The sequence below is a fragment of the Dasypus novemcinctus genome, chromosome 8 (genome assembly GCF_030445035.2).
Source record: "Dasypus novemcinctus isolate mDasNov1 chromosome 8, mDasNov1.1.hap2, whole genome shotgun sequence".
Lineage (NCBI taxonomy): Eukaryota > Metazoa > Chordata > Mammalia > Cingulata > Dasypodidae > Dasypus > Dasypus novemcinctus.
The window spans coordinates 97,342,355-97,357,046 of record NC_080680.1 but is presented as its reverse complement, the minus strand read 5'-3'; the positions used below and the strand labels follow the sequence as shown (position 1 = coordinate 97,357,046).

Genomic DNA, 14,692 nt, shown 5'->3' with positions numbered 1-14,692 from the left:
AGTCATCTTCACTCTATTTTTCTTTCCCTGGACATGACAAGGAAGGAGTGGAAATTCAGTAGAAGATGTTACATATATTATAGATCTGCTTAATAATATATGACAAGTAGATATGAATGATGAGGACTTTAAGAGACTCTGGTGACATCATCAGTCTAATTTCAGATCTTTTCTGAGATGTATAATGTCGATGAGGCTACAGTGCATGTCAGGCCACAGTGCCAATGTATATCATCCTTAGTCATCAATTCTTACTTTTTGCTACATCTTAGAGGTTTGGACTTGTACTTTGTCAACCTGGTAGACTCTTCCAAGTTCAATGCACTGTAGTTTCATGAATATGAAGCTATAGGAATGCTAGGTGCTAGAGAGGGAGATGGGGGATGGCAACATCTCATCAGCCATATTGGCCTGTGCCCACCTGATGGCATAATATTTTCTGGAACCTATTATTTTGTGTCTTTTACTGAAATGTTGTGGAGTCAGGAAGACTTGGTTTCCAATCAAAGCTCAGTCTCTCACACTAGCCAGATGACTCTAGGCAAGGTGTTTAGCTTCTCTGAACCCCAGTGACCTCATCTGAGAAATGGGGATAACCAAAGCTGCCTTGCAGGACTTTTGATACCATTAAATTAAATAATGAAAGTGATAAAGTAACTAGGACTGTGCTTACCACAAAGAAGATACTCAATATATGCTAGCTTTCTTTCCGGTTTCCTAATAATCTCAACAAGAAATGGCATTAGTGTGCTTTGGAGTCAAGGGGAATTAATTTCAAATCTTAGTTCAGCCTTTAACTTGGTGTCTGTAGGGAAGTTGCCTGGCAGTTCTAAAACCCAGTTCCTTGCATGTAAAATGAGAATAAAGATAGTACTTACCTTAGTTCATTCATTCATAAAATAATTTTTGAATGTTTTCTATGTCCCAGCAGCTATTCTAGCAGCTGGAAATATAATGGTGGCTTAAACAAAGTTGCCCTAGCTTACAATCTCGTAGGGGAGACATGATCGAACAAAGATGATGTGACATAAAACACTGCACAGTATCTGATGCATAGCAAGTGTTTAATCAGGGCCAACTTTATTATATTTTTTTCACACATTCAAGGAAAGTTGAATTATTTTGTCAAAAGTTCAAGGAAATATATAGTACCAGTTTAGAAATATCTCACTTTAAAAAATCGAAGAACTGAGAGGAGCTTAAAGTTGGTTGTGTCATAAAACATCAGAGGGGGCAGAATATCAGGAATTTACTTGGTGTGATGTTTTCCAAAATGGAGTTCTTTTCTGGGGAAGCAATGGAGAAGCCAACCAGCTCAATTTTTAGCTAGTTTACGTACTAGAGTTTCAAGGATAAAAGCTGTTGATTATTTGAAAAACCACTAATCTAGTCTAACACCAACATTATGCAGACCAGGAGCCTGCAGCTAGAGAAGATAACCCTCTCTCCAAGTCCCTCCAATGATTGGTGGCAGAGCAGAAATGATCAAATACAGAGAGAGATTTTGAACCATGTGCTAGTCTGCCTCCCCAAATAATTCACTTGAGGGGTATCCTGGGGGATTCAAATATATCAGTCCTTCATCCCTGATATCTAAAACTTTCATGAAGTAGGGAAAGGATCCTAAGACATTAATTGTAAACCCAGGCAAAAGGTGCCAAGCAACATTCCAATGAAAGAGGATTGGACCTACACATTTTTCTGCACCCAGAGTGTTACCAACATGGAAATTCCAGACTCCTCAAATTCAACACATCCAAACTCATTATCTACAGTTTGTCTCTAAGATGGTCCCAGTGATCTCACTCCTGATATTCATGCTTTTGTGTAATCTTCTCTCCTTGAGTGTGGGTTGGATCTAGTGACTCACTTCTAATAAATAGAATATAGCAGAAATGATGGAATTTCACTTTCAAGATTAGGTTACAGAAAGACTGTGACTTCCATTTTGGGTGGACTCTGTCACTCTTCTGCTCACTCCATCTCACTCATGCCATGTCATGAGCGTCCTATGGCGAAGCCAAAAAAACAGGAACTGATGTCTCCAGCCATGGACCTGAGGACCTGCCAACAGCCATGTGAGTGACATGCTTCTTGCAATCTAATAAAGATCCTAAGACAAAGGCTCTCAGTTAAACATAGATTCCTTACCCACAGAAACTGAGATAATAAAGCTCTGTTGTTTAAAGCTGAAATGTTTTGGGGTAATTTGTTACACAGCAGTAGGAAGTTAATACACCATCTTTCTCTAAAATCTACTTTTTCTCTTGTATTGCTTATCTACTCAGTTACACAAGTCAAAAAATTCTCCCTCACCCCTCACATTAAGCTGGTCACCAAATCCTGTACATTCTACTATCTAACAAGCTTGCTAGATCTGGCCTAACTTCATTGCTCCTACTCCTGATTAGGCCTGCACCATCTTTGGGAAAGAGACCATACGCAATTTAATAATTACAGCAAGGTAAGAAGACAGAGAGTTATACAGTGGGTAGAAGAGAGAGTTTGATGGTATAGATAGGATGGACAGAGGTTTCTCAAAGGAGGTGATATTTGTCATCCCATTGCCTTCTGGCTTGCAGTTTCTGATGAGAAATTTATGGTTATTCTTTGCTCCTCTGAGCACATTATATCTTTTCTCTAACTGCTTTTAAGATTACTGATCATTACTGGTTTTTTACAATTTGATTATAATGAACCTTGGTATGATTGTGTGTGTATGCATGTCCTACGTGGGGTTTGTTAAAATTCTTGGGTCATGGTTTATAGTTTTCTTCAAATTTGGAAAATTTTGGCCATTATTTCTTCAAATTTTTTTCAGTACCTTCCTTCTTCCTTCTGTTTTGGCATTCCAATTACACATACGTTGGGCCACCTGATTCTGTATCAGAGGTGACTAATGGTCTATTCACTGTTTTTCTGATATTTTCTCTCTGTTTCATTTTGGATAGAGCCTGTTGCTATGTAGTCAAGCTCACTGATCATCTCTTCTGTAGTGTCTACTCTGCCATTAATTCCATCCCATGAAATTTTCATTTCAGATATTTTTCTCCTCTAGAAGTTCCATTTGGTTCTTTTAAGTGGCTTCCATTTATCTCCTTGCTAATCTCATATTTTCCTTTAAAATTTTGTACATAGTTTTAATAGCTGCTTTAACATCCTTTTCTGCCAATTGCATCATCTCTAATATTTATGGGTCTGTTTCTTTTGCATGATTTTTCACCTGGTTATGGGTTACATTTTCTCACTTAGTGGAATGTCTAGTGATTTTTATTGGAAACTGAACTTTGTGAAAGTTACAATGCTGAATGCTCATATTTTGTCTTCCTTTAAAGAGTGCTGAGCTTTGTCCTGGCAGTCAGTTATTTGCAGATCCATTTGATCCCGTCAAGTCCTGTTGTTTAAGCTTAACTAGAATGGGTCTAGAGTAATCATTCCAGAAATATTTCGACCTTACCTATTAAAGCAGAACTTCTCTGGGTTCTCCACTGAATACTCCCAGTGATCACTAAGGATCCTCTACTCTGGCTGTTGAGAGCTTGGACATCTCCCTGCCCATATGAACTCTGGGAAATTTTCAGCTTATAAGTTCCCCGGTCATTCTTTGCCCACCTTTGTGGAGAAACACTCCATGCATGCATGGCTTAGTGCTCAGCAAAGACTCACAGGGAGTCCATGCAGATTTCTAGATCTCTTTTCCTACTTAGCTCCCTCCTTTCCAGAATTCTGTCCCATAAGTTCCAATAACCTCAGCCTCCCTGAACTCCAATCATTATCTCCTCAACTCATCAAGGTCAGCCTCTCTCTCTCTCTCTCTCTCTCTCTCTCTCTCTCTCTCTCTCTCTCTCTCTCTCTCTTTCTTTCTTTCTTTCTTTCTTTCTCCATTTTCTCAGGGATCATAGTGCTGAGATGTCTGTTGTCCAAAGTTTGAAAACATTTACTTCATGTATTTCATCTGATATTCTAGTTGTTTGCAGTAGGAGGTTTAGTTAAATCTTTGTTACTCCATCATGACATAAACAAAAGTCTCAGGTGATATGTGAGCAGGTACTGAATGAAGTGAGAGAATAAGCCATTTGAAGAGCTAGGAAAGAATATTCTAGGCAGAGAGAATAGCAAGAACAAAGGTCACTTTTGAAGAACAAAAAGAAGGAGTGAGAAGAAGGAGACAGGTAGGAGATGAAGTCACAGAGAAAGACAAGGAACAGATTGTGTAGCATCTTGAAGATCATGATAAGGAGCCTGGATTTTAGGTACATTGAGAAGCCATTGGAAATTTGGGCAAAGGAAGTACCAATGTCAATTAGGAGCTTTTTGCATTACTCCAATACAAGATGACGGCTTCCCAGTTGGGATAGTAGCAGCGGAACTGGTTAAAAGTGCTTATATTTGGATATATTTTTAAATACATTTGCAGGAGTTGCTGAAGTGTTGCATGTAAGAAGGAGGAAAAAAGAAGAAATAAGAATGACTCTTCTGCTGTAACAAGGAAGATAATGGGAAAGTAAGTATAGGAGGAACATTAAGAGTTTGATTTTGGACAAGTTAATTGTGAGTTACCTACTAGATACCCAAGTATAAAAATTAAAGTGGGCAGTTGGATAGAACAGTCTGGGGGTCAAGAAGAGGTCAAGTCTGGAGATACAAATTTGGGAGTCCGCAGCATGTAGCTGGTATTTCAAAGCCACAAGACTAGAAAAGTTCCTTTGGGAGAAAGGGTGGATGAGACATGTCCAAAGATTGAGCCCTGGTGCTTTCCAATAGTGACAGCTCAAGAAGAAGAGGATGAGAAGTAGCAGCTAGTGAGGGAGGAAGAAAATAGGAAAGTAGGGTGTTCTTCACCTTTTTTGACTTGGCAAATTTATTTAGTGCTTCAAGCTCTGGCTTAAGCATCTTCTCCTCTGGGAAGTCTTCCATGACTGAGTTAGGCAAAGTTAATTATTCCCTTTTCTGTGCTCTCCCAGCATCCTATATAGCCCCTCTTACAACACTTATTATGAGGAATTGCAGTTTTCATGTGGTGGTCTTCCCACTAAACTGTGCAGTTCTGAGAGGCAGGAACTATGTCTTATCCATATCCACAGACCCCACAATTAGGCCAGGGTTGTCTTTTTGGGTTCCCAGGTTATGTATTAGAATTAAAGGAGTCTAAAGAAAGAAAAAAGCTTATATAACAGAAGTGGTCAAGGAAGACTTTACAGAGAAGGTGGGATTTTAGTAGCACTTTGGATGACAATGAGCATGGGAGAGAGGCTAAGAGAGAAGAAAGCAAAAGAACAGAATTAGGGAAGCACAAATTATGTCTAAGAGATAGTAACTGGACCTGTGTGGCAGGACAACAGAGCCCAAGTAGGGTTTCAGGAAGCAAGGCTGGGGCCAGGCTGGAAAGGCAGCAAATGCCAGACTCAAGTATGCTCCTTAGAACACTGGTTTTCTGGTTAGGTTTAAAATATCAGTATTTCATGGTTTCCTGTAACTTCAAGGGACAGGTAAGTTTGGGAACTGCTATCATTGCAGATAACAGCTTGACAAGCTCACCAGCTAGAGTTGCTTGAAGGAGGAGCTGGGTTTAGCTCAAACCTAGGGACCTAATAACAAAACCCAAGCTCCTGACCACTACACTGCCTCCTCACCTCCATCCTTTGGGGTGCCTGCTAAGAAAGAGGAAGGATAAGGAAGAGGTCAAGAAGAACAAAAAAGTAGAAGGAGAAACACCACATCTAAAGGAAAGAATCAGGAATTAAGAAGAGAATTAGACCCAAGGAGTTGGAAGAAGGTTTAGATTAAGTAATGGAAGTGGGAAAGAATGTTCTTGAAAGCTGAGCTAGAAACCTTTCCTCTGATTGTGTATTTCTGCCACTTTAATCACTTACACCCAGACAGACCTTACTGTGAAAGCCAGGGACACACTGCTACCCTCACGAAGACTGACATGAGGATATGTTGCTGGGGACTGATTGGGTAAGAGGATCAGGCCAGAATGCCAGGCCAGCCACACTCCTAGACAACAGATTACAGGAAACCTGCCCACAGCCTAAGCATCAGCAGCTGCTCCAGGCCCTCACAATTTCCCAAGTAGTTATTTTGGCTGTGATTGAAAAGAGGTCACAGTCACATGTTTAAAATAAATGTGATTTTTTTTTTTTTGGCTATAGATTATGTTCTGGAATGCTGCAATCTGGGACAGGTCCAGGCTATAAGTGAAGTTGGCCACATGGAAGATGTAATTTATTGTATATGTGCAGAACATTAAAGTTTGCAAAGCCCTTTCATAATATTTGAATTGGACAACAACCCTTTGAGGAGGGTAAGGAAACTGAGGTGCAAAGAAGTTATATGACTTATGTAAGAGCACACAGCAAGTCAGTGGCAGAACCACATCTTGCCCCTAAGTCTTTGGGTTCCAAGTCAGTTCAGGTGTTTGAGACCCAAACTAAAAATTTGTTTAACAAGTAATAAGAATAAAGAAAATATGAGAAGATCCTGGGAGTAAAAATAGCACTGTCTCTCTCAACCATCTCAACTTACTATCTGAAATGTAAGTTATCCAATGCTCTATACCTGTCAGAGTGTTTTCACCTATGCTACTTCACAATACTCCACTGAAGGAAGTGAGTGTAGGTGATTTACAGATAAAGAAACTGAGGCTCAGGGTGGTGAAGAAACTTGCCCAAGGTCACCCAATTGGTAAGATGCAGAACTCTTACTTGCACTTGTACCTCTAGCCCTGTGCTCCCCTAACCCCTGGTCTGGAAACATTTAGTGTGGCCAAGCAATGGAAAACCACCACAAGGCTGTGGTTCCATTTGCTAGACATGATCTGCCCAAGCTAGTGGCTCCCTCCCTGCCTGTCCTGGCCTTCTTCAGTTAGCCACAGATTGGGTCCCTGGTTGCACCCCTGCTGCTGCCCCATGCGGCCTGTCCATAGCAAGGAAAACAGCCAAACAACCTCCCTGGCCCTCCACCCTGCCACACTCACCAAGCCAGTGCTCTGCGGCTTGGCCATGCATGCTGGGCTCACATGATGCTCCCAGAATAGCTGTCACCATCAAACAGACCCAACCAAACAGTCCCCTGGCATGACCTCTTGATGTCTCCATGTTGCAACTGCCTCCCTTGCCTTAACCTTTGGAGGCTCAGGTCAGGACTTGTTTTCTCTGGTCGTACCTCTGTGTTCTGCCAGCTGATCCTTTCTATTAATGCCTAAACCACTTGATGGCTGAGTGGGACATCCTACCTGGGAACCAAAGGCTTGGGGTCCAAATGCCTAAGCACAACCCTCTGAATGTAATTTTCCCCTCCCGGTACCAAGCACAGCCTGAATTCCCCTCCATAGCGTTCCACAAGGCTGCCTGGAATCCTCTGATTGGTACCCAGCCTCCCTCAGGAGCCAGCTTCCTCTTCTGCTGCTGGATGAGTTCCCCATCCACTAGAGAGGCTCTCCTCTTCCTCTTGTTCCATGCTACCCACTACTCTCCTACTACACTCTTAGATAGAAGCCTGGAAACAACACCAGTGTTCACTGAAAGCAGAACTGATAAATAAATTGTGCATTTTTACAGTGGAAGATACAGCAGTACAAATGAAAGAATACTAACTATCCACATCAACATGGACAGACCTCTGAAGTAGTACATGTAATAGAAAAAATGTTACCGAAGACTATAGACTTTATAATAGCATTTTATAAGGCTCAGAAACAAGCAAAACAAAACAATATAATATTTAGGGATACATTCATATGTCAGTTTTCTTTTTAAAAGTAAGGATAAACATAAAATTCCGGGTAACAGTTACCTCTGTGGGGGTAGATAGGGAAATGGGGTAGGGAAGAAACACACTGATTGCAGATCTTGGGTTGGGAGATGAGCTTGGGATGACCATTTTGTTGTTCTGCTCATAGCTTACATATATGTTCCATGTATTTATATATATGTATATCAACTACTACAAAATTTTTAAAGATAAGATGGACAGAGTCCTGGAGATACCCCTTCTTATCTCCTGATAACCCCCCCTCCCACTTTATCTGGTGGCAGGAAACTGTGTGTGGCATACCTGGACTCCATGTTCTTCCCTCTCCATCCACCTCCCTCTCCTTCCTTTCACAGCCAAATGTCCTGAACAAATGCTTGACCCTTTGTCCCCATCTCCTTCCTTTCCACACTCTGTTCAATCCACTACAATCTGGGCCCAGCCCCACCACTCTGCTGAAGATAAGGCTTGCTAAGGTCCCCAGAAAACTTTTTGATAGTAAATACAGTGGATGGTTTCAGTCCCCGTCTTGCTTGATATCTCAGCAGCATTGACTTGGCTGAAAACCCCCACCTGCTTCTCCAAGCATGTCTTCTTTGGCATCGAGGACACATCCTGTCCTGATATCCCTTCTCAGCCTCCTTTGCTGGATCTCCTTCCTCTGCTTGTCCTTTTCTGAAATGGTGGTCCCCATGAGGTCTTTTCAGCCCCATCTCATTCTACAGCCTCTTGTGGCTTCTGTTGCCATCTGAATACTCATGAATACCCAATCTTCTCGCAGCCCGGACCTCTCTCTCTTGAACTCCAGACCCAAATATCCAGTTGTCCACATAACTTCTCCACTTGGCTATCACAGGCACATCAACCATGTTTAAGTCCAACTCCTAATCTTCCCTCAAAAATCTGTCCCTCTTCCAGTGTCTCTATCCATCCACTCAAGTGACCAAGCCAGAGACCTCTGAGTCCTCACTTCCTCCTTCTCCCTCATGGCAGTCACCCCTCTACTCTTGCCCAGTCCCATCCAGTCACCAAGTCTAATTATTCTACTACCTAAATATACCTCTCAAATCTGTCCATTCTCTCCATCTCCAAGACTTTCCTAACCCAAGCTAGCATCATCTCTTGCTGGTATGAAAGCAATTGCCTTATTAGCGACCTCCCTGCCCAAAGCCTCACCTCAATACATTCTCCACCTTGCAGACAGTTTGTTCTTTGTAATGGACAAATCTGAGTAGTCAGTCCCCTGCCCCAACGCTCTCCATCACTTGGCCCTTTCCAATCTCCCACCTCATCTTTCCTCTTCTCCCTCCACATCTATGCCTCAAACCCTACTTCAACTGAACCTCCTTCAGTACCTCAATGCACCCTGCTTCCCTCTTACCTCTGGGGCTGCAATTCTGCATAGAATACTTGGCACCCACCACCCCCAACCCAGCCTTGCCTGCTTCACCTGTCTAACTCATTTCAGGTTCCAGTTTAACTGTCACTTCTTTGGGGAGGCCTTCCTCATCACTACCCCAAACCCAGAAAATGTCAGGTGTTCCCCAAATCTTACAACACCTAGTATATCTCCTATTCTAGCATTTATAACACTTAAAAATAATTGTTTTTTTAAATTCTTTGTCTCCCCAACAGATTCTGCATCAGCCAGCAGGGACTGGCTTACTAAATGCTGTCTCATGAGAATCTAGGATAGCACCTGGTCCCTATTAGGCAGATGATAAAGACTGATGAAAGAGTCAATGAATAAATGAATGGCAGGCACTGTGCTTTACATATGTTATCTCATTTAATTCTTACAAAAGTCCTTTAAGGTAGGTATTATTAGTCTTATTTTACAGGTGGGAAAAGGGATGTAACTTACCCCAAATCACCCAGTGAACAAGTAGAAAGCTGGGAGCTGGCCCCAGGTTTAACACCAAAGCCCACACTGGCAACCACCCCTATCCCCCTCTGACCTTCCCAGCCCCCTCCCTCACCCCACATGAAGTCAGGGAGCCCTCTAGGCCCGGTCAAGGTTGGGAACTCTGGCTGGGAACTGGCAATGGTTACCTGGAAGCACGTGGGCCCCGGCCTCCCTGCTGGGATGTCCGACTGGTAGAAAACTTTGAGCTCTGGAGTCAGGGCAATGACAGTCTTAATCACCAAGGAGATGATATCAGACCAGACCTTCTTGATGTCAACACCTTTGGAAGACAACCTACCAAGAATGCTAGAAAAAGTCCTTTTGCTGCCTGTGTTAACACTGTCTGAATGGATGAAGTTACCACTGTGGATGTTCAGTGAATAGTTGGTTAAGTGCATAAAAATATGGTGCAAATTTTTGGGGTTGGGCTCCTGATATGGCTCTGTACAAAATCTAGAGAGTCCATCTTTGGCTATATAAATCTCTAAGGGATCTAAAGACTTTAGTAAGACATACAGACGAATATCAAACTTCAGCTTGTCAATAAGGAGAGGTTTGCAGATGTACTCCTGGACCACAGCTGGTCTGCTCTGGAGGGTCCCTGCCAGGCGAATGTCACTGGGGTCTTTAATGAGGTAGATTCCATCACCCTGACAACCACCATCAGGTTTTACAATAAAAGTGGGTTTCCAGGAGGGGTCACCATCTTTCACCATTCGAACCTAGGGGAAAAAAAGAATGGTCAGCATTATATTCTTTTCCTCTCCAGACCCCTAACACAGAGGAGGACCTTAGCACATGTTTGGTGAATGCGTGACAAAATGATCCCTGCCTATTTGAGCACTCACCAGGTATCTTCCATAGAAAGAGCCCTGTGTAACATACTGAGAGTGACTTACGAATTGTCCTGAATTGGCCTCCAGATGCAAGATGGAGAGTGCAGTGGATTTCCAGACACAAGACCTGGGTTCAAACCCTGTTTTGCCAGTTCTTAGCTATAACCTTGAGCAAGGCATTTAACTGATAACAACAATCAGTACCATGTATGATCGTCTACTATGTGTCAGAACTATACTTAGGCACTCTACACAAGTTACCTCATCCATTCCTTATAGAAAACATGATTGTTCTTTTTTATATATATAATATAGGAAACAGAGAAAGTACAGTAGTTAAAGAGCATGTCTGAGTTCAAATCCTAGTCCTATTACTGAATGTGACCTTGGACAAGTTACTCAAATTATCTGAGCCTTCCTCATCTGTAAAACAGGACTAGTAATACTATTAATACCTAACCTTATAAGGCATCCTGAGAATTAAATGAGATAATAAATGCAGAGGGCTAAGTGTACAGAACCTGACACATAAAAGAAGCTTATCCAGCCTAGCTATTGCTATTTGTGAAAGATTCCCAACTACCTGAGGGGCAGAATTGATATTGGGATCTAGAGAATCTAAATCCCTTATAATCTTCCTCTATCTCACCATGTCCCAGTTTCCTCTTTTTAAAAATGGGGATATACCAACTTAGTGACCCTCAATGGGTCATTGTAAAGATTAAATAAACTGAAACATATAGAGGATCAAACGTAATGCCAAACATATAGCTAGTACATAGGAAACTTTAGTCTTATGGTTACATGCTGATGAGGTTCATCTAGTGGATTTGGCCAGTCCTTCCAATCCATTGAGGTCTTTGTGAAACTAGATGGTGTCATCCACTATGTTAGCTCTTCTCCCAGCTCAGGTCACCAGGACATTTACATAATTATCTGGGGCACTTGACCAGTCCAGACACTCAGTCTGGAACTGTGGGTCTGCATAATTTACACACACCCGGTTCCCCAGACACTTGTAAGATCCTGTGTGCAGCCATGGGGAACGAATGAACTGAAATGACAGGAAAGGAGGTTTTCACCAGGGAGAGGAGCTGAAGGAAATTTAAAGGTGGATTTGTAAGAAGGAGCCACTGTCTTTACAGCTTCTGGCATGTAAGAGCCCATGACCAGTCCTTCCATTCTGAACTCTGCACCTCTGAGCCGTGGCCGGGCAGCCCAAGAGATGGTGTGGCCCAGCGCTGGACCCTCCTTGGCCCTCCACCTCTACCCTGTAAGTCCAACCCAGACCGTCTACACTCTGGGTTTTACTCATCTCTTTGACCAGCCTATATTTCTAAGTGAAGTTTTTGCCAATTCCTTGGACACTATCTGTTCCTCCGGGCTTGTAAAAGATCTTTAACAATGAAGAAACACTTAAAGCCTTAATAATGGTCCACATCAGTTGTTTCCCGTTGTCAGCAGAATTCATGAAGGGAACTCCATGAGAGATCAATGCAAGCCTTCTGGAGGCCCTCAGCTGAGCTTTTCTTATAACTGTGACCTTGATGTTTATATAGCTATTTAATATTCATCCAAAGCATATGTACACTTGGCACCTTACAGCAAATATAAGTATGCTGGACAAATGGCAGTTATGGCCAGGAAGTGAAAAATGTCAAGTTTGCATCAATGGGTAATTTTTCCCTCTGGAAAGCTTTTGCTATGCTGAAGATACTAACAGTACAATATATTATTGAGAGCAATATTTTCTCCTTTGAATTCAGTGTATATGCCTTAAATAAATTAAACTACATGGTCAATAGCCTCTGTCATTCGCTGCATTACAGAATATTTCTTCTGCTCTTTGCCAGAGAAGGACCATACAAATCAAGATCATTAATGCTAATAGAATGATTGAATTCTTAGAACTAAAAAAGATCCTCAGAGATCGACATAGTCCAATCCTCTCATAATTCAAATGGGGAAGCTGAGGCTTAGAGTAGTAATATGACTTGCCTTGGGGTCCTAAAGTGGTTAGTGGGATGGTTAAGATGAGAGCTGGGGTCTCCTGACCCTACCTCAAGCTTGCTGTGACCTTTTTACCTCTAATAAAACAAATGGAAAGGTTTCCTTTTCCTCACTACTATAGGAAAGATGTTCTTAAAATATTGGACAGTAGTGGTATCTGAAAGCTAGCCTGAGCTTCACCCTCTTGTAACTCTAAACATAGAGCCCCAGCTTCCCAGGACTGCCCCCATTCCAGATATTTCGTCTGGGACCTGGCTTGTTAAAATACTTTAAAAGGGAGAAATATTTTCCATAATTCACATTCACTCTCCTCTGAAGTTTTACTTAAAGGCGTTCCTTTCTCTCTCCCTCCCCCAAGTTATCAAATTTTCTCTAATGTACTGGTTCTTAACAAGGAGTCATGCACCAAAATCAAAATATAGTCTAGAAGCCTAGGCCCCATCCCCAGAAAATCTGATTTACTAGATCTGGGAGGAAATCTGGGCATGTGTATTTTAGGAAAAGCAACACAAGTGTTTCTGATGCACGCTCTGAGAATCACTGGTGTAAAGTAAATTAAATAAAAATATAATCTGGGACCAACAGAGTGAATGAAGTTTCGTGCATTGGTATTAGTCTAGGTTTGAAGAGGACGTGCACTTAGGTTACAGCTGATGGAATCTTCAATTTTATTCACATCTGCTGTTGGACAGGAACTCCATTATCCTGTAACCGTATACAAGGAGGGCTGAAAAGATTCAGAGGATGTAGTGGCCTGATTGCTTGGCACTAATCAGGCCTATCTGAAAAATTTATGTGTCTTTTACTGCCCCCTAGTGGATATTTGGGAAATGTGACTTAGAAAGTCACACTGTTCAAAATTCCAAGTTTAAATCATTCTATTGAGATGTTAAAATGGTCTTTAAAAAAGCATCACTACAAAAAGAGTTCTCTCTATAGCACAGTTAAGGTAAGATCATACTTTCTGAATGAATCTATTTCTAAAATGCTGGGGATGGCCAAGGTCACGGTCAGTTTTCATGCTCTATGACCCTTAAATATATTTCAAGTTCTCCCTGCTATATAGATTGACTTAGTTAAAATTCTGTCTGAATAAAATTTTTTAAATTATGGGAAGTATGGGTATAAAAGCCTGGAAGATAAACCACAAGGAAAAAAACCAGTGACTTTTAATTCTTCATTGTGCTTTTGTAGTTTCCATTAGAAAAATACATAAGAGGCAATGGCAGGCAACAGCAAAAGGCCCTAGATGCAAAGATATTCATAAGAAATCACTTTTGGCCACTTCAAAATAGTGCTAAAATGAAAAACAGAAAATCTGAATTCTAGTCCCAATTTAGTCAGGTAATGTCTGACAGTGTGACCTTGAGAAAGGCACCTTACCCCCTGGGCTTTGTTGTACTCACCCCATAAAATAAGGGGTTACACTCAGGTCCCAGTTTCAGCCACCTAACAAGTTCTGAATGATGATTTATCTTGCCATCATCAGAGCTGAAGGATATGTGACAAACACACAAGTGACAGTAATCACCGGAGAGTTCATACTGTGCTGCTCATCCGTGCACTGGGATGATCAATAAGAGCAGCAGGTTTGGATTGGAGGCTTATGATGCACTTGAGGACGTCAGCTGGGCGTTTGGGGAAGGGAGCTAAAATATTTTGAGAGAGAAACTCGGCAATGGAATAACCAAGCCACAAAAATTATTAGCAGTGCGGGGCAGGTAAGAGGACAATTTCTGAAGAAATACTGGGTCTGCAATAACAGGGAAGTCAAAGACAATTAGAGGAGTCCTTTGTCACTCAGGTAGATTTGCATCCAATCTTAACAACCCAGACTCTCAGTGTCACAGGCACAGGCAGCAGATCTTGGGCAAAATTAAGCCTCTGGTAGACAAAATAGATGTCACAAAGTACTTGGGAGACAGGGTGCAGGGACTAGCCATTTCCAGTCTCAGGGGCTGGGCCTGGCACCCAGCCAAATCCCTATTCCCAGAATTCAGGACATTTTCTCAATTGGTCAAGCAGGAGGAATTTGCAATCAGGTTACAAGTGCCAGACAGAGGGAAAGAAGGGTCAGTCAAGGGGCAAAGCAAGGGGTGGGGTAGACAAGTGAGGCCTCAAGTAAGAACTGGAGCAAGTAGCATGCTGCTACAGTGGGGTTTTATGAAGGCAGGAGAGGGAAAAT

At 42.0% G+C, this 14,692-nt stretch overlaps 1 protein-coding gene across 1 annotated transcript in view; it reads right to left on the bottom strand.

Moving 5' to 3' along the window:
• Window positions 1-14,692, bottom strand: part of TTLL11 (tubulin tyrosine ligase like 11) — a 259,912-nt gene that overhangs the window by 155,940 nt on the left and 89,280 nt on the right. The window contains exon 4 of the mRNA XM_004453912.3: window positions 9,808-10,383. Within this exon, the coding sequence (XP_004453969.2) occupies window positions 9,808-10,383 (576 nt within the window). The remainder of the gene's footprint in view (window positions 1-9,807; window positions 10,384-14,692) is intronic.